General features: G+C 43.8%; 1 protein-coding gene across 3 annotated transcripts; it reads left to right on the forward strand.

The window, feature by feature from the left end:
- Nucleotides 1-3,695: 3,695 nt before the first annotated feature.
- bag6 (BCL2 associated athanogene 6) lies at nucleotides 3,696-18,746 on the forward strand. Of its 3 annotated transcripts, none has more exons than XM_031786691.1 (25): nucleotides 3,696-3,817; nucleotides 6,340-6,433; nucleotides 6,524-6,641; nucleotides 7,031-7,248; nucleotides 7,399-7,470; nucleotides 7,608-7,730; nucleotides 7,959-8,140; nucleotides 8,425-8,554; nucleotides 8,781-8,981; nucleotides 12,289-12,520; nucleotides 12,822-12,878; nucleotides 13,028-13,389; nucleotides 13,657-13,729; nucleotides 13,896-14,212; nucleotides 14,441-14,732; nucleotides 14,919-15,088; nucleotides 15,263-15,316; nucleotides 15,461-15,563; nucleotides 15,680-15,804; nucleotides 15,999-16,136; nucleotides 16,360-16,407; nucleotides 16,515-16,715; nucleotides 17,085-17,192; nucleotides 17,478-17,624; nucleotides 18,242-18,474. In XM_031786691.1, the coding sequence occupies exons 2-25, from the start codon at nucleotides 6,353-6,355 to the stop codon at nucleotides 18,335-18,337; spliced, it is 3,648 nt and encodes a 1,215-aa protein (XP_031642551.1). In that variant the 5' UTR covers nucleotides 3,696-3,817; nucleotides 6,340-6,352; the 3' UTR covers nucleotides 18,338-18,474. The 3 variants fall into 3 exon arrangements, with proteins under 3 accessions (XP_031642551.1, XP_031642552.1, XP_031642550.1); XM_031786692.1 differs by lacking the exon at nucleotides 3,696-3,817 and adding an exon at nucleotides 5,128-5,306 and having other exon boundaries at nucleotides 12,289-12,388; nucleotides 18,242-18,746; XM_031786690.1 differs by lacking the exon at nucleotides 3,696-3,817 and adding an exon at nucleotides 5,160-5,306 and having other exon boundaries at nucleotides 18,242-18,746.
- Nucleotides 18,747-19,433: the final 687 nt, after the last annotated feature.

Genomic DNA, 19,433 nt, shown 5'->3' on the forward strand with positions numbered 1-19,433 from the left:
CTTATTTTTGTATATATATTTTTTGGTATATATTTATCGTTTTAAATGTTATGATTATGTTTTGTTACAAATGTCTGAATAAAAACTACAGTTAGTGCAGAATGGTGCTATTTTTTTGTTGTTGGGGGGGGGGGGGTCTCCGACCATTGGATCGAATTATTTTTTTTATTTAACCTTTATTTAACCAGGTAAGTGTAACAGTATAACTTTGTACCGTCCCCACAAAAGCCCTTGCAGAGCATTGGGAACCACTACTTCAAGGTCTCAGAGCAAGTGACGCCACCGATTGAAACGTTATTTAGCGCGCACCACCGCTAACTAGTTAGCCGTTTCACCCGTTACATAAGCTAGTTGAGAACAAGTTCTCATTTGCAACTGCGACCTGGCCAAGATAAAGCATAGCAGTTCGACACATACAACAACACAGAGTTACACATGGAATGAACAAAACACACAGGTCAATAATACAGTAGAAAAAAAGAAAACAAGGTCTATACAGTGAGTGCAAATAAGGTCAAATAAGGGAGTTAACGCAATAAATAGGCCATGGTGGCGAAGTAATTACAATATGGCAATTAAACACTGGAATAGTAGATGTGCAAAAGATGGATGTGCAAGTAGAGATACTGTGGTGCAAAAGGAGCAAAATAAATAAATACAGTATGGGAATGAGCTAGATAGATGGGCTGTATACAGATGGGTTATGAACAGGTGCAGTGATCTGTGAGCTGCTCTGACAGCTGGTTCTTAAGGCTAGTGAGGGAGATGGGAATATCCAGCTTCAGTGATTTTTGCAGTTCGTTCCAGTCAGTGGCAGCAGAGAACTGGAAGGAAAGGCGACCAAACGAGGAATTGGCTTTGGGGGTGACCAGTGAGATATACCTGCTGGAGCCTGTGCTACGAGTGGGTGCTGCTATGGTGACCAGCCAGCTGAGATAGGGTGGGGCTTGTAGATAACCTGTAGCCAGTGGCTTTGGCGACGAGTATGAAGCGAGGGCCAGCCAACGAGAGCGTACAGGTCCCAGTGGTGGGTAGTATATTGGGCTTTGGTGACAAAACGGATGGCACTGTGATAGACTACATCCAGTTTGCTGAGTAGAGTGTTGGAGGCTATTTTATAGATGACATCGCCGAAGTCAAGGATCGGTATGATGGTCAGTTTTACGAGGGTATGTTTGGCAGCATGAGTGAAGGAAGCTTTGTTGTGAAATAGGAAGCCGATTCTAGATTTAATTTTTGATTGGAGATGCTTGTCTGAGTCTGGAAGGGGAGTTTACAGTCTAGCCAGACACCTAGGTATTTGTAGTTATCCACATATTGTAAATACACGTAAATGTTTGGCTGGATTGGCACACTACGCAGGTAATCTGCAAATTATTCCCAGGATGACGAATCTCCATTTGTGTAGCTGACAGTGTCTGTTAAATCTTCATCCGCCGAGACATCGGAGTTTACTAAATTGGGGTCCTTGTCTGCCATGTTTCCACGTGAGAATTCAGCTAGCCAGCTAACTTTATGATTTGAATTTAAGTGGAAACTGACCAGCTAGTCATCTAGCTTTAAATAGTTAGGAAGTTAATTAACTAAAGAGACATTTTGCAGAAAGCCACCTCTTCAGACTCAAACCAGTTTACATTTACAAATAAGGGGGGAAACACATGAAAAGGATTTCAGGTCTTCCTCGGCTTGTATCCTTTCACCTGCACCAAAGTGGCTGTTTGACAACAACACCAAAAAATTGTCAGGGGAGGGTGCAACCAATTAGCCACCAATCACCCCATTAAAAGGTATAAAAACTTACCAATCACACCATTCATTTGGTGTATGTGTTACCTTTGAATAGTGATTCAGTACCACACGTACTGTGCGCGACCGTTTCAATGGTGATTTTAACAGAGACTGAGTGAGCATGTTCACCATAGAAGCCAACCACAAAACCTTTCCTGGGAGTTATTAGTGTCAAAGTCCTGGGTTTCGTGGGTAATTGTCCTTGAGCTTTTGATCGTGAGTGTACCGTGTAATTACAGACAAGGAAAATTATTCTACAACTTCATTATGGCATTGGCAAGTATAGTTCTTATAAAAGCATGCTTTAATTATAAATTGGAGAGCTGTTTAGACCCTGATTTTCAGAGTTTCATAGTCTGAGCTAGCTAATATAGTTAGTATCACCTAAAGAATGTTAGTTACTGTAGCTAGCTAGAAAAATATTAGCTAGCTATCTTCATCACGTTGTAACTACATGTTATTCTTTGTTACCGTTCTAGTCTGTTCCCACTCAATGACTAATCCCATCACTCAAGGTATGTATAAGGGCACAAGCGAGACCCAAATGCTGACACAGGAGGCAGATGGTAGCGCTCCGACATTTATTATAACAAGGGGAGTAGGCAAAAACTAGAATATCTATGCGCTCACACACTCAATACAGTTATCTCACACCTGGCTCCTGTTATCTAACAAAATACCGTTTGTTCTCGCAACACTACGTTCTGAATGTGCCCCCACAACTCATTGCACAGGTCCTGTTTTCATGTTATTCTGTATTTTTCCATCATGAGAAAGGCCCATGGCCCTGCAACTGTTAACAATGTCTCAAGTCAGCTATGTTGCATAAAACAGATACATATCCACACAAGCCAACAGCAAATAATATTCCATCACATATGATATGGTAAGGGCTATAGTGTATAACACAGAACCTCACACAAGCCACTTTGGTGCAGGTGAAAGGATTACAAGCCGAGGAAGACCTGAAACATTTTGAGTAGATGCACTGCACTCCTTTTCAAGTGTTTTTCCCCCTGCTTTTCTGAATAACATCAAATTATTTGTACATGTAAACTGGTTTATGAGTCTGAAGAGGTGGCTTTCTTCCTATGTAAAGCTAGATATCTAGCTGGCCAGTTTCCACTTGAATTCAAATCATCATAAAGTTAGCTGGCTAGCAGTATTCACACGTGGAAACATGGCAGACAAGGACCGCAATTTAGTAAATGCCGATGTCTCGGTGGATGAAGATTTAACAGACACTGGCAGCTACACAAATGCTGGAGATTAGTCATCCTGGGAAGAATTTGCAGATTACCTGCGTAATGGGCCATCCAGCTATACATGTTCGATCCAATGGTCAGAGATAGATCGCCACAGAACAGTAGCAGGTCTGGCTTGTATGGCTCCCTGGGCGAACCCCCCCCAACATAAATAGCACCATTCTGCACTAACTAGTTTTTATTCAGGCATTTGGAACAACACATAAATAATCATAACATTTAAAACTATAAATATATATACAAAATAAGACTAATACATATCAAAAATAAGTAACAAAGACAAATAGAAAAGATAATCAAATTATTACACTATTACCCTGTTGCTAAACAAAAAACATACAAATAAAACTAAATTGCACAAATCCTATCACACAAATACACAAACACCTATAAAGAAGAGAACCTGGTTTTTACACTATTGCACTTCAAACAAGAAACACACAAACTAAATTGCACAACTAATTGTATTACAAATTGCATTAGTACTGTACAAAGTTAGAGGTGCGCTATTTGATAGATTCCCTCTGCTCCCCCTACCTCGGGCATCCAGTGGGGAGAACTGAGGTCAACCTACCCCCGCCCCATCTCGTACTTCTGAGTGGAAGACCTTCCCAAGCAGTAGCCTACCTAGCTCACAAACTAGAATCAGGGCGCCTATGCCTAAATCCGCCACTGCCACCGAGGAGGAGGAGAAGAGATTATGACACTGAAGAGTCCGAGGAAGAAAGACAGGAGGAGCGGGTTCCAGTCACAGACCCACCAAGGTAGTTTACCATAGTCTATCCACCTTATGTTCAGGCTATATCTATGTTCTGATCAGTTCACTCTCCAAGGAGACTGGAATCCATTAACCGTTACATCAGGTTGGGCTCCTGGCTAGGCTACTCAAATCCAGAGGAAAACAAACGGACTGGAAGGGTGCATTTCAGTCCAACTACAAAGTGACTTCATTCATGTCTTTTCCGATTGCCCTGAGCAGCAGGGTATTCATTACGTCTTGCAACGGGAGCGGTTTACCGTTTAAGAACCCAACGGAAGCAAACGAAACGGGGTGGGACATACCAGAATTTGTCCAATAGAAACTCTTGTTTTTTTCGTTTCGAATAAATGTTTTCTGTTGTATAACATTTTGAAACAGAACATGTTTAATGAATACACCCCAGGTTTTGACCCCCTGTGTATGTTGTACTGCCAGGTTTTTTGTGGCACGCCCTATTGCAGCTCTGATCTCTGGATGCACAAGGATATTTTTAAATGTATGGTTCTGCACAGAGCTGGCTTTTGTGGCAGTGTCTATTAGATGCTCACCTGTGCTGTAGGAGCCACTGTTCAAGTCCCAATTTCAGTTCTCTAAACTAGTTCCTGGTAGTCATCCACCATATTACATACTAGAAAATGCTCTAGTGGTTAGTCTCTTGATTATAGTTTCTGTTCAATTAGGAGATAGAGAAGAAGCCAGTATTATTAACATGCACACAGCTACAGGCTCGTCTCCCAGAAGTGTACCATGCCTATTTTGGCTTTAGCCAAAACATGCAAACTCAGACAGCATTTATTTATCAGCAGATTCTATTTTTGTTTGCATAGTATATATTTTTGTGTATAGGACAGGCACATCTTTCCGCTTTTCAACCCCTACTTATCTTGCATTTATCAAACGAGACTCAAACAGGTAAAAAGGAGCACTTTGTTTCCCTTTTATTATACTGTCACCTTCCAGTAATATGAACATAGGATTACTGGTTCAATCCCCTGTTGGGCTCTTCCTCTCTCAATCACTACATAGCTGTGAATTGATCATCCCAGCGGTCTCAGGCCATTGTTGGAACTGGAAGCCCTGCTCACTTTGATGGGATGCCTTGTAAAGAAAGAGGAAACCATGTCTCACTTTGTTAATGAGATCTTGGACCTCTTGGTTTCCCCTAATTTCATACAGGCCTGGTTTAACAAAAACATCCCCACTTTACCTTCATCTACTACTGTAACTGTACTGGGGATATTATCTAGCTGGCTAGCAAATCCATTTAGCAGATATAAACTAAACATGTTGAACTGACTTGATGAGCACGTCCCATTTGTTACTGTATGTTTGAAACGTCACAGCTGTTCTGGTAGCTAATCATATGTCACGTTACTTGAACCGCAGTTGCTATCATCATAGGAGGAACTAGTTAGCTTTACATGCCACACTGAATAATCGGTAAACATTCAGTTGAAATCGGAATATTTAACTTCACAGATAGGAGCTATCAAGTAAGTAAATAACTAGCTAGCTAGGTGGTAGGTAGCTAGCTAACGTTAGCTGATTTCATACAGTTTATGGTAACGTTAGCTCAAGGCTAGCTCGCTAACGGCTGGCTAAAAGCTAACGTAGATGTGAGATACCTAGCTACACGTTTCACTATCGTTTTTTGTCAATATTCGTGGGAAATTGATTGGACCATCACATTTGTATAAGTTCCATCTACAGTTAATATCAAGAGAACGCGGACGTAAATGTTTTGTTTGACCGTGTTTGCTTCAAGGCAAGGATGTTAGCCATTCAGCTAGCTAGCCATTTTAGCTAGATAACGCTCATGGAAGCTGCCATAGTTAACGTTAGACCACACAGTATCTTTGTTTAGGCAGTAGCTAGCTAACGTTAAAGTTAGCTAGGTAATTACCCAATTGAAATTATATTAGCCACATTATACCATGGATATGGTTGAATACTCGTTTCTGATTGGCTTCAAGAGCATTCTAGGCCGTACAGTATTCCCTATAACGCACAGTACATCAGCATGGTAGAATTCAATGGCTATAGTTCATTCTTACATTTTCTACGTTTGAGCAGATTTTTGATAGCAAAAGTCGAATTGAAAACATTTAATTCGATTTTCATAATTGCAATTTAGGACTGATGGCTTGGTTAGCTTAACTAGTAACTCTGTTGGTTTGGTTACCAAGGCAACTACTACAGCACTATAGTACATTTGCTTGCTACTTCAGTGGATGTGGAACACATTTCTACCTGCAAATTAACACATTTCTAGCGGCAAATGTGTTAAAGGTGCACTATGCAGAAATCGCTGTGCCATTTCCTTTTTGCTAAAATCCTAATAGTTTGCCTAATTTAAGTTTAATGACGAAACCGTCGAGAATCATTCTCTCATCTAAACTGCTGTGAAATATATTTTCCATAACCAAGCATATTGTATTTCCCTCATTGATTAACCCTTACATAATGCTATTCATGACAGCATTGATATGATACTTTATTCTATTGCCTCTGTTACTTGACACACAGGGTAAACGTAACCATGGAGGAACCAGGTGCTGATATAGAGGTGACTGTCAAAACTTTGGACTCCCAGAGCCGAAGTTACACTGTAGGCGGACAGGTACGTTCTCATATCCAACAGAGCGCTTTTACAGTAGCCTTACATATACTGGATATAGGCCTAATCCTCACACCGTTGTCTTTTTCTCAGTTGACAGTGAAAGAGTTCAAGGAGCACATTGCCACTTCAGTTGGGATCCCCGTGGACAAACAGAGGCTGATTTACCAGGGCCGAGTCCTGCAGGATGAGAGGACCCTGACAGAGTACAGTGAGTAATGCTGTCTGTGGAGTTGCCTGGAATCAATAGAAAACGGCCATATGCTAATAAACATGAAATTAGTCCAGACAATTTTATCTGGAGCAGCACACAGCTGCAGTGACGCATCTGTCAACACAGAACAGAAACGCAGCAAACAGTCATATCTTTGTCTATATGTGATCTATAGAATAAGTCTCCTATTCCCTTATTCCATGACTTTCAAGGCCAGTAATGCACAGATGTAAGCCTATTATACAACTGCACACCATCAGAACTTGAGTATCCATCATGTAATTGCTGTAAGCCATTTGGCTGCTTTGCACATCACCTGATAGATTGATGAAGCACCAGTGTCCTCTAACATGAATAGAGATGACATTCCTTGCTCTCTGTCTCAGACGTCGATGGAAAAGTCATCCATCTGGTGGAGCGGGCCCCCCCTCAGCCCTCCCAGCCAGGCTCGGGGTCAGGGGGTGCGGAGGCCGGAGCGCCGCCCTCCTCTACCACCTCCCAGGGAACGTCCCAAGTGCCCCCACATGACCGCAACGCCAACAGCTATGTCATGCTGGGGACCTTCAACCTCCCCGTTAACGTCATGGACCCTCAGCAGATCCAGGTACAGTTTTTTTTTTGTGTGTGTGTGTGTGTGTGTTACCCCTTTTTGGATCAAATTTGTCTTGGTTCTATGGTTTATAACGATATCCTGAGCGCCTGGTGTGGATCAGCACTGATATCTAGCCTGTACTGTCTACTACGCTCTTAATAGATGTCAGTCCAGCAAATGATGTCAGGTTTGGGTGAGAATGCTAGGAATGCCAGAGTCAGCACCAGCACCGGGGTAAGAAGTCAAATATATGATTTATAACATAGATAAAATCCATAAATGAGGATGTATACTATCAATTTCTATATATACACAAAATGCTATGAATAAACATGTTGAGTAGCTGTCAACTAATACTCTTGCTGTCACAGAGCAATGGTTCCATGAATGTGCACATTGATATGGACCAATCGGTGCAGAGTGAGCCCAGGCTGAGACTGCTATTGGCTGAGAACCTGCTGAGGGACACCACTGCTCTCATTGAGAGGATGGAGGTGAGGTGTTAAGTTATAAAGATTAGAACAACTAGGAATACCCACAGTACAGACCTATTTTTAATGAATACACTGGCTCAAACGTGAAACACAAGTATTTGGACAAAATGTTACTTGAAGATATTCTAGGCAGTCTCAGGAAGCAGGTCTATTTGAGTTCGAAGTAATTCAATTAAGATGACTGAGCAACGTCCTCCCCTTGCCTGCTACCTTGTCGCTCAATCTCAGGATCAACCAAGCGGAACCTCAACCCAACCGGATTCTGCTGCTGCTGCACCTCCTCCCTCTTCCTCCTCCTCCACTCCCTCTCCCTCCACCCAGCCCATGGACACATCTCCACCTTCATCTACTCCCCCTCCATCCTTCTCTTCCTCCACTCAAACAGAGGGAGCCGCCCAAGCTGGACCCAAGTAAGACATTATTGCTAACTATCGCTGTCCTGCATGTTTTTTGTTGCTCTATACTGAATAAAAAGGATGCTGGATTAATTCAAAAGTTATCAAACTGGGCATTTTAATGTGAATTAAGAAGAATAGGGCTTAATCCAGAACTTGAGACCTGCATGCAAAATGTTCACTTTCGCACAGAATCTCCCATTAACATCAGCACATGAGACTTGACCTTAGAAATCGTGGTTGTTATTAGAAGACCTGTGATGCATGTAAGGATAACTCATCCCCTCTCCCCTTGACAGTCACCCCAGCCCAGCAGAGCTGGTAGAGATGATGTCAGAGCTGAGGAGGGTGGAGGAGAGGCTTCAGCCATTCGTCCAGAGAACACACTCTATCCTAGAGTCTGCTACCACTGCAGAATACGCCAACACCGTAAGCTTTGCACCACTGCATTCCTCATAACTTAGTGCTTGTGGTTAGGTACAATTCATTCCCATGCACTGATCAGACATAGAAAGTAATGAGCGTTTGCTGTTTTGCCTTGTATTGTAGTTGGACTCTTACAATACTTGTCACTTTCCCCACATGACTACCTGAATAAAATATCAAAACACACATTCTCAGAAAATGGCTTAAGCCCTTTTCTTGTCACACACAGGAAAGAGAGGAGGATCAGCGGATTCTCAACCTGGTGGGGGAGGCCCTCCGTCTCCTGGGCAATGCCCTGGTTGCCCTTAGTGACCTGCGCTGCAACCTGTTGAGTCCCGCCCCACGCCACTTACACGTGATCCGGCCAATGTCTCACTACACCTCCCCAGTGTCCATGCCTGGAGCCGTGCACCATCACATCCCGCTACATGTTAGTTGGCCTTGTATCCCATTGTCAAACTTGTTTTGTTGTGACCTGGCAGACACTTACACCTATTACATTATTTCTGTCTTATGTACATTACCGGTCAAATGTTTTAGAACGCCTACTCATTCAAGGGATTTTCTTTATTTTTACTATTTTGTACATTGTAGAATAATAGTGAAGACATCAAAACTCTGAAATAACACACATGGAATCATGTGGTAACCAAACATCCTTCACTCCTTCATTTTGGGGCGGCAGGGTAGCCTAGTGGTTAGTGTTGGACTAGTAACTGAAAGGTTGCAAGTTCAAATCCCCGAGCTGACAAGGTTCAAATCTGTCGTTCTGCCCCTGAACAGGCAGTTAGGCCGTCATTGAAAATAAGAATTTGTTCTTAACTGACTTGCTTAGTTAAATAAAGGTAAAATAAAAAACTCTGCAGCCCGACTCATCTCAAACCATCTCTATTTGGTTGAGGTCGGGGGGTTGTGGAGGCCAGGTCATCTGATACAGCACTCCATCCCTCTCCCTCTTGGTAAAGTAGCCTTCACACAGCCTGGAGGTGTGCTGGGTCATTGTCCTGTTGAAAAACCAATTATAAATCCACTTAGCCCAAACCAGATGGGATGGTGTATCGCTGCAGAATGCTGTGGTAGCCATGCTGGTTAAGTGTGCCTTGAATTCTAAATAAATCACAGACAGTGTCACCAGCAAAGCACCATAACACCACCTCCTCCATTCTTTACATTGGGAAATACACATGCGGCGATCATCCGTTCACCCACACCGCGTCTCACAAAGACATAGCGTTTGGAACCAAAAATCTCACATTTGGACTCCAGACCAAAGGACATATTTCCAACAAGTTAATGTCCATCGCTTGTGTTTCTTGGCCCAAGCAAGTCTCTTCTTATTATTGGTGTCCTTTAGTAGTGGTTTCTTTGCAGGCCTCCTCTGAACAGTTGATGTTGAGATGTGTCTGTTACTTGAACTCTGAAGCATTTATTTGGGCTGCAATTTCTAAAGCTGGTAAATCTAATGAACTTATTCTCTGCAGAGGTAACTCTGGGTCTTCTTTTCCTGTGGCGGTCCTCATGAGAGCCAGTTTCATCATAGTGTTTGATGGTTTCTGCGACTGCACTTGAAGAAACTTTAAAAGTTCTTGACATTTTCCGTATTGACTGACCGTCATGTCTTAAAGTAATGATGGACGGTCATTTTTCTTTGCTTATTTAAGCTGTTCTTTCCATAACATGAACTTGGTCTTTTACCAAATAAGGCTATCTTCTGTATACCACCCCTACCTTGTCACCACACAACTGATTGGCTCAAATGCATTCAGAAGGCAGGAAATCCCACAAATTAACTTTTAACAAGGCACACCTGTTAATTGAAATGCATTCCAGGTGACTACCTCATGAAGCTGGTTGGGAGAATGCCAAGCGTGTGCAAAGCTTTCATCAAGGCAAAGGGTGGAAACTTTGAAGAAACCCAAATATTAAATGTATTTTGATTTGTTGAACACTTCTTTTGGTTACTACATGATTCCATGTGTTATTTTGTAGTTTTGATGTCTTCGCTATTATTCTACAATGTCAAAAATATGTACAAATAAAGACCCTTGAATGAGTAGGTGTTCTAAATCTTCTGACCGGTAGTGTATTTAGTTACAGTTGGAGGTTTACATACACTTCGGTTGGAGTCATTAACTAGTTTTTCCAACCACTCCACCAAATAGTTAACAAACTATAGTTTTGGCAAGTCGGTTAGGACATCTACTTTATGCATGACACAAGTCATTTTTCCAACAATTGTTTACAGACAGATTATTTCACTTATAATTCACTGTATCACAATTCCAGTGGGTCAGAAGTTTACATATACTAAGTTGAGTGTGCCTTTTAAACAACTTGGAAAATTCCAGAAAATATCATGGCTTTAGAAGCTTCTGATAGGCTAATTGACATAATTTGAGTCAATTGGAGGTATACCTGTGGATGTATTTCAAGGCCTACCTTCAAACTCAGTGCCTCTTTGCTTGACATCATGGGGAAAATCAGCGAAGACCTCAGAAAATAAACATTTGTAAACCTCCACAAGACTGGTTCATCCTTGGGAGTGATTTCCAAACGCCTGAATGTACCACGTTCATCTGTACAAACAATAGTACGCAAGTCGAAACATGCGACCGCGCAGGAGTCATACCGCTCAGGAAAGAGACGCGTTCTGTCTCCTAGAGATGAACGTACTTTGGTGCGAAAAGTGCAAATCAATCCCAGAACAACAGCAATGGTGAAGATGCTGGAGGAAACTGATACAAAAGTATCTATATCTACAGTAAAACAAGTTCTATATCGACATAACCTGAAAGGCTGCTCAGCAAGGAAGAAGCCACTGCTCCAAAACCGCCCCAAAAAAGCCACTGCAACTGCACATGGGGACAAAGATTGTACTTTTTTGGAGAAATGTCCTATGGTCTGATGAAACAAAAATGCAACTGTTTGGCCATAATGACCATTGTTATATTTGGAGGAAAAAGGGGGAGGCTTGCAAGCCGAAGAACACCATCCCAACCGTGAAGCACGGAGGTGACGGCATCATGTTGTGGGGTTGCTTTGCTGCAGGAGGGACTGGTGCACTTCACAAAATAAATGGCATCATGAGGGAGGACAATTATGTGGATATATTGAAGCAACATCTCAAGACATCAGTCAAGAAGTTAAAGCTTGGTCGCAAATGGGTCTTCCAAATGGACAATGACCCCAAGCATACTTCCAAAGTTGTGGAAAAATGGCTGAAGGACAACAAAGTCAAGGTATTGGAGTGGCCTTCACAAAGCCCTGGACAGAACTAAAAAAAGTGTGTGCGAGCAAGGAGGCCTACAAACCTGACTCAGTTACACCAGCTCTGTCAAGGGAATGGGCCAAAATTCACCCAACTTATTGTGGGAAGCTTGTGGAAAGCTACCCAAACGTTTGACCCAAGTTAAACAATTTAAAGGCAATGGTACCAAATACTAATTGAGTGTATGTGAACTTCTGACCCACTGGGAATGTGATGAAAGAAATAAAAGCTGAAATAAATAATTCTCTCTACTATTATTCTGACATTTCACATTCTTAAAATAAAGTGGTGATCCTAACTGACCTAAGACAGGGAATTTTTACTAGGATTAAATGTCAGAAATTGTGAAAGACTGAGTTTAAATGTATTTGGATAAGGTGTATGTAAACTTTGGTTAGTTTTAACTTTATTTGATATAGTTTGCCAATGGAACACAGTACTTCAATGACATTTTGAAACTCATCTGCAGATGAACCTGGGAGCCACGGTCACAATGGCGTCCAATGGCAGACCAGCTACAGATGGACAAGCCCAGCCCAGTCAGACCCCCGGCCAGTCGGACCAGCCAGGTCAGGGACAGACTTCCCCCTCACAGCCTCCCCCGTCCAATCAGCAGGCTGGGCAGGGACAGCCCGGCCCCCGGGTCATCAGGATCAGCCACCAGACAATGCCGGTGGTCATGATGCAGATGAACACGGACGGTGTGTTGTCCCCTACCCGCCACTGATTGAATGCTTTACCACAACTTGTCCATCCGTTTCTCATCCACAAATGGCCCATTGGAAGCGAATAACTCTACCATTGCATTTATTCCCTATTGCCAAATGGTGTTTTCTGAGAGAAAATGTTCTTTCTTTGACTGAAAGTCAGGTCCCTGTACTGCTCAAATCGATAGGTCTCATTCAATTTTGGGTGTTATTTTTTAAGTGCTTGTTAAACCATAGTGTCCATTTGTTTTTACACACGGTTTACAGTTCAAACATTGTCTGTGTGTGTTTACAGACTCTGGTGTTCCTCAGGCAGCTGGACAGCCAAATGTTGCAGGAATGGGTCAGCCAGGTGAGTGTTGGTAACACTTCATGATGATGTTTTAGTACCTCTGGTTGTATCTCCGAATAACTGCGGACTAGAGTAAAGCCCCGTAAACCAGAGATCCTGAATCCAATATTCAAGGCACAAAGAAACCTTTTCTTATACTCTCTCCCCAGGCTTCCAAATGCCTCCCGGTGTTCAGATGAATCCAGACTTCATGCAGTCCATCGTGCAGCAGATCGCCCAGTACACAGAGGCTGTAGCTGCTGCCACCGGGGGCGCCATCCCTGGCCAACCCCCCCAGCCTACCCCCCCAGGCTCCACTGCTACCTCTTCCACAACCACCACCGGCCCTAACACCCCCACCACCACCCCCACAGCCCCCCCTCCGCCTTCTCCCGGGGCCCCCCAGGCCAGGGTGGTGTTCACCCGGCCCGCCTTTGCTCCCAGGATCCCTCCACCCGTCTTTGGCACCCGGGGGGCCACCATCAACCTGAGGACTAGCGTGCCGCCCATGATGGGTCAGCAACCAGGACAGGTGAGCATGTTTGTTATAGGGGGTTTGGTGCCCTATGGGTTTAGTGCAGGACTGGGATTAATGTCTTGTAGATTTCAGTCAAGTTTTGGCAAGAAGTTGTCAGACTTGGAATTTCAGTAGGAGGCATTCGTGTTTGCTAGTCGTTGTGGGCATTTCCATCGACAGTACCAATTGTCTTAAGTTGTAGTGCTCTGAAATCTTAATGACATCGCCATGTTTGCATTAAATGCTAACGTTAACTGTTGACCTATGACCTCTCCCCCACAGCCCTTCCCTCCTGCTGCCCTCAATCAGATGATCAGTGGACTGGTGGGACAACTCCTGATACCTGGACAGATGGGTATACACCCCACCTTTCAAACCTCTTATTGTATTTTTTTTTGGGGGGGGGGGGGGGGGGGGGGTTGCATAGTTACCAATCACACTAAAAGTGAATCCTCTGTTTGAAGTGTTAAGTGTACTGTTAGCCGACTCTAATTTTGTTCCTTTCTTCCTTTCCCCCCCAGCTGGTCAAACAGCCACCTCTGCCTCTCATACCTTCTCCTCTGCTTCTCATACCTTCTCCTCATCCTCCTCCAACTCTTCTTCTTCCTCCTCATCCTCTTCGGGCCCTATCCCCACTCCTGCTCCTGCCACCACTGTTCCCCCAAGCCAGCCCGGAGCCATCCACACCATGCCCCAGGGAGCTCCCCCTGATCTGGCCCAGCTCCTGGGCTCTCTCCTGGGGACCGCAGGGGCAGTTCCTGGGGCCATGGGACCCTCCATCACTGTGACTATGCCTGGAGTGCCTGCCTTCGTCCAAGGAGTGTCTGACTTCATGCAGGTCAGTGTCTGGATCGGAGTTTGTTCCAAGGGTATTCTGTGGATTAGGACATATAGAGCAGTAGAGCCTGTTACAACAGAATGGTTGAAACCAAGATTACATCATCCCCCAGTTAACTGACATGTTAGTTGTAAGAATACCTTAATGGCATCTTAACAACATATCTTTCATATGATACATTTTTATTTTCTCCCTGTCCATCATCCATAATCTCACTCTCCATCTCAGGCCTCCGGACCAGTCTTCCCACCACCCCCCAACGGTGCCCCTCAGCCCCCTGCCTCTGGCACCCCCCCCCCTCCACCCGGGACCACCCCTAACCCTCCCACGGGGGACGGTGCCGGGGCCCAGGGAGAGGCCCTGAATCCGGAGTTGTTCACTGGGATTGTACAGGGGGTCCTGTCCACCATGATGGGCTCCCTGGGCTCTCCCCAGAGCAACACTGAGAGCATCGCCCAGTTCATCCAGAGGCTCTCTGAGACCAGCAACATCTTCACACCCGGCACAGGGGACGCCATGGGTAAGAGTTTCTGTCTTGTGTGCTTTCTTTTTTCTCTCTGTCCCTTTTTCTTGAACCTTGCTCTCTCTTCCTGTTTCTGTCTATGAAGTATAATCTCTTTCTCCCACGTTCCCTCTTTTTCTCCCATGCTCTCTCTCTTCCTCAAATGTTTTGTTCCATGTCCACACAGTTGTCTCTCTCCCTCAGGTTTCTTTGGAGACCTACTGACCCTGGTGTGTCAGAACTTCTCCATGGTGGACCTGGTCTTGCTGCTCCACGGCCAGAACCAGCCCCTGGGTCGCATCCAGACCCAGCTGTCTCAGTTCTTCACCCAGCACTACCTCAACGGGAGCGAGCCCACCGACCACAACATTGCTGTGAGTGGGCCACCGTCTATATAACCGCCTCTGTCTGGGATGTTACTGTCACTGTTCATTACTGTCACGCGTCAATTACTGTCACTGCACATGGGGCTAGACAAGCTACTTGATGAGTCTCATTATCTCTCCCCCTTTGGTTATTTTTCTTTGTCATTTTCACTGTGATCCTAGGCTGCTGCTGATGGTCTCATCAATGAACTTGAGGAGTACATTACCGAGAGCTTTGTAAGTACCGTAGTTCACTTACGCTGCCCCCTTTTATAGTCCGTGGTCTTCAAATTGCTCAATAATACCAGTCACTTTTAAATTCTCCCCTTGGTCAGAGGTGAATCAGTCGCTCACATTTCTCTCTTTGTCTTGGTCCTTCAGTCTTCAGTGGCAGTGTTGGAGGGTGTCAACGTCACTCAGACCAACCTGTCCTTCTTCAGACAGCAGTTAACGCGTATCGCCACACACATACTCCGCTGCACAGGTAACATTCTGTCTTCATTGTGCCAAATTATTTTATTTGACGCAATTCATCTGACCTGGCCTATGAATGTCTATGCTTTTTGTCACTTATTGCTGGGGGTTTTCCACCTCCTGCAGACAACACGTTTGGGCCGCAGCTGCTGCAGATGTGCAACCAGGGGCTGTTTGAGTGTCTGGCCCTTAACCTGTACTGTCTGAGAGGAGAGCAGAGTGCCCTCACTTCTGTCATCAACCACCGCATAGTCAGTACATGCACGCACACACACACACAATGTTCCTTATGATATGATATACAACCTCCCACTCCATGTCTCTCCTCCTTCCATCCAGGTTCTCTCTCTCTGTCAGATGATTTATAATACTCCTTCTATAGATTTGGGGAAAAAAAGAGCTAAATGGAGGTGAAATAGGTGTGTTGACCCCTCTCCTGTTACAGAGGACGTTGTCGGCTGACATGAACCCCAGCCTGGTGAACTGGCTGACCAGTATGCTGACCATGAGGCTCCAGGTCATCCTGGAGCACATCCCCGTCACAGAGGACCAGATACTGCATTATGTCGTCCACACACAGCAGGTAATTAACACACACACCATCTCGCAAACAGGTCATAGTGTTTAAAAAGAAAAAATAATTGAAGCACACTGTTAGTGTTCTAGAAGGCTCATTTACTGGACTACTATCTAACAATGCACGTGGATACCATCATTTCCTAATCAACTGTCAGTTACGATAGCTGTCATAGATTCCATTACCACATTCCATTCAAGCAATATATGTTAAATGGTTTCTTTTCAAGGGGGAGGCTTCTAATGCACAGGAGCCTCAACGTGCCCAGATCATGGAGGTAAGGTTTTAAAATGTATTTGTAAAATTAATTATATTGTCCTCGATATACCTTGGTGTGTTGTTTCTTACCATAACTCTCTTTTCTCCATCGCCATCCCACCTTAGATGGAGGCCACCCACTCCCCAGCCCCGGCCACCACAGCTGAGGAAGCCATGCCGTCGTCACAGGAGACTAGGGCAGAACCCAGGGAAACTGGAGCCACCGGAGGGGCTGCGCCATTGGGTGGCGCCATGGCAGCAGCTGAAGCCAGCGGGAGGGAGGAGCCTGGTAGAGAGACTGAGGCCTGGACTGCTGCCGTCCCTGCTGTAAGAGCACTGTTCAGCTCTCTCCCACTACTTGTCCAATCTTTCTCTCGTCCACTTTAGTGTCTTTGCCATTCTCTGTCTTCCAGTCTGTCCACATGCTGTTTACTCTTTAAAAATATATATATTTTTACATACAGGCTTCTAGTTGAATTTATACTGAATTTTTGCAAAAGTGTCATTGACTTGTAGTTTGGATTCTTGGAGAAAGAAAATATGAAAGGAAATGATCCAGCAATGGAAGTGTTTCGCCTAATCAGATCTGCATCCAAACCCATTCAAGTCTTAAAATCCAGTGTGCAGTTATAATGGCACTCGAGTGAGTTTAATTGTCTGTCTGTTATTCTGATCATGTCTGTCACTGTGTGATAGGAGTGGGTACCCATCATCAGACATGACCTGATCACCCAGAGGAAGATGAAGGCCCAGCCTCCCATGTCTGACGCCTATTTACATGGGATGCCTGCCAAACGCAGGAAGGTAAATAGATGCCCTGTGAATGAAACTAATTTATGTGCAAAAGACAAGCCCTGATCTCACTGGACTTCCGTTTTAGGAGGCATCCTGCAAGCTTTGTTGGCAGAATTCTTCCAGGCCGTATTTGTAGTTGACCCTCCATGGCTAAAACATGGGAGACTTGCTATATCAGGGCTAACATAAACTCTGATCATTGTAGTATCTGCATGCTATGTTCAACATTGAGTGCAAGGGCTTATTGTCGCACTAAAAGTTGGATTAGCGTATGACCAGGGTGTGTGTTTTCAGACCGGACAAGGGGACGGCGCTCTTCTCTCCCTCTCCGACGCCGTTAGCAGGGCGGCAAGGACGGCCGGAGTCAGGCCAGTCACTTCCCCAGACAACCTGCAGGAGGAGCTTGACAGCCCTGAGCTCCAAGAGGCCTATGCAGAGCAGGTACAGTCCTCCACTAACACTCACTGACAGAAAAACAAGCTGTTTCATTCCATGGCTTCTCTTATTAAGATTACAGATGTCACACATTGACTTTGACACATAAGTTAAATGCAGTGGTGGAAAAGGTACCAAAAAGTACCCATTTCTAGTCAAGATAACTTCATAGAAAATGACTCAAGTGAAAGTCACCCAGTAAAATACTTGAGTAAAAGTCTTTGTTTTTAAATATAAATTCCTTATATATTTGGCAAACCAGACGGCACTATGTGTTTGTTTTTCATTTGCGGATAGCCAGGGGCACTCTCCAACACCCAGACATAATTTACAAACAAAGCATGTGTTTAGTGAGTCCACAGAGTTGACCAGAGATGTTCTCTTGATAAGTGTGCGAATTGGACAATTTCTGTCCTGCTAAGCATTCAAAATCGAATGACTACTTTTTGGTGTCAGGGAAATTGCATGGAGTAAAAAGTACATTGTTTTCTTTAGGAATGTAGTGAAGTAGTTTGCTTTACTATTTATATTGAAGTGATTTTCAATATTGAACGATGATAGCTGATGCATTTTATATATTGAACAACCTTTTTTGTAATTGCCACCTTTGTCCTCTGTATCAGGTGAAGAAAGACATAAAGAAGCGAGTGAGAGAGGACCCGGACTTCAGCTCTCAGCAGTTCCCCAACACACACAGAGCTTTTTCATCCGACTCATAACCCAAACACAATTGTTTTGCAAACCGATTCAATTTAAACATAACCAAGCTGTATACATCATCACCATCCTTCAGTTTTACTTTTGGATTACTCAGTATCACAACTGAATGCAGTTAAACCTACCAATATTTTGTTGTACCATAGACACCTTGCATCTCCTTTTGACTAATTTACTGATTTTATTTTTCCAGCGCCTGTTTTTTTTCCCCACCCTCCCCATGATGGAACACACCTGATTTGACAAGTTTGTTTGGACTTTATTTTATGGATGACTTTTACATTTTACCGTAACATCTGCAATGCTCCGTTTTGTTTAGCGTTACCATGTCAATATTATCGTGCCTATACATCTAACCTGTTTTGTGTTTTTCATTAGCTTCCCTGAAAATAAAAATGGCTTATTTCAAGAGTATGCTTTTTCATGGGATGAAAGTAAATGCTGTTTTGGTACATGAATGTAAGTGTGCTGAATAAATAACTTAGTACACAATGTTGTTTAATGGTGCTTGTGGAGAAACAATAAGTACCGCCCTTTCAGTTGTCTATTGCAGTTATCAACATATTTTATTTTTTACATTATCCTAATAAAACAGTTCTGTAAGAATGAGGTTTGTGCAATGGGCCTAATACATTATCACAGCATATTGGCTATATTGAACCTTTATTTTAACTAGGCGTGAGTTAAGAACAAATTCTTATTTTACAGTGACAGCCTACCCCAGCCAAACCCTCCCCTATATGCCTGCCCTGACAATATTGTTCTTAGAACAGATATTTAATTTAAGCTTTGAATACAAAATAGATCACCCATAGATTGGTGTAGCATTTGGAAGGCACCGCTGAGCATAAATTGAATTTGCAACTCATTTATTTTTATTTTACTGGACTGATGGTACCTGCGTCTGGTGGTCATGGTGCTTTCAAGAGACATGGGGGAAAAAAGTAGGTCAAATCATGACGCCAGTGATCTTCAGGTCGGAGGTCTAGAAAGATGTCAGTTTCTGAATTGGGATTCAGAGTTGGATGGCCGTTCAAAACGATCTTTCCCAGTCGGATCTATTTTTCCCCTTCGAGTTCCCAATGGTCTTGGACGCAC

The sequence above is a fragment of the Oncorhynchus kisutch genome, linkage group LG13 (genome assembly GCF_002021735.2).
Source record: "Oncorhynchus kisutch isolate 150728-3 linkage group LG13, Okis_V2, whole genome shotgun sequence".
NCBI lineage: Eukaryota > Metazoa > Chordata > Actinopteri > Salmoniformes > Salmonidae > Oncorhynchus > Oncorhynchus kisutch.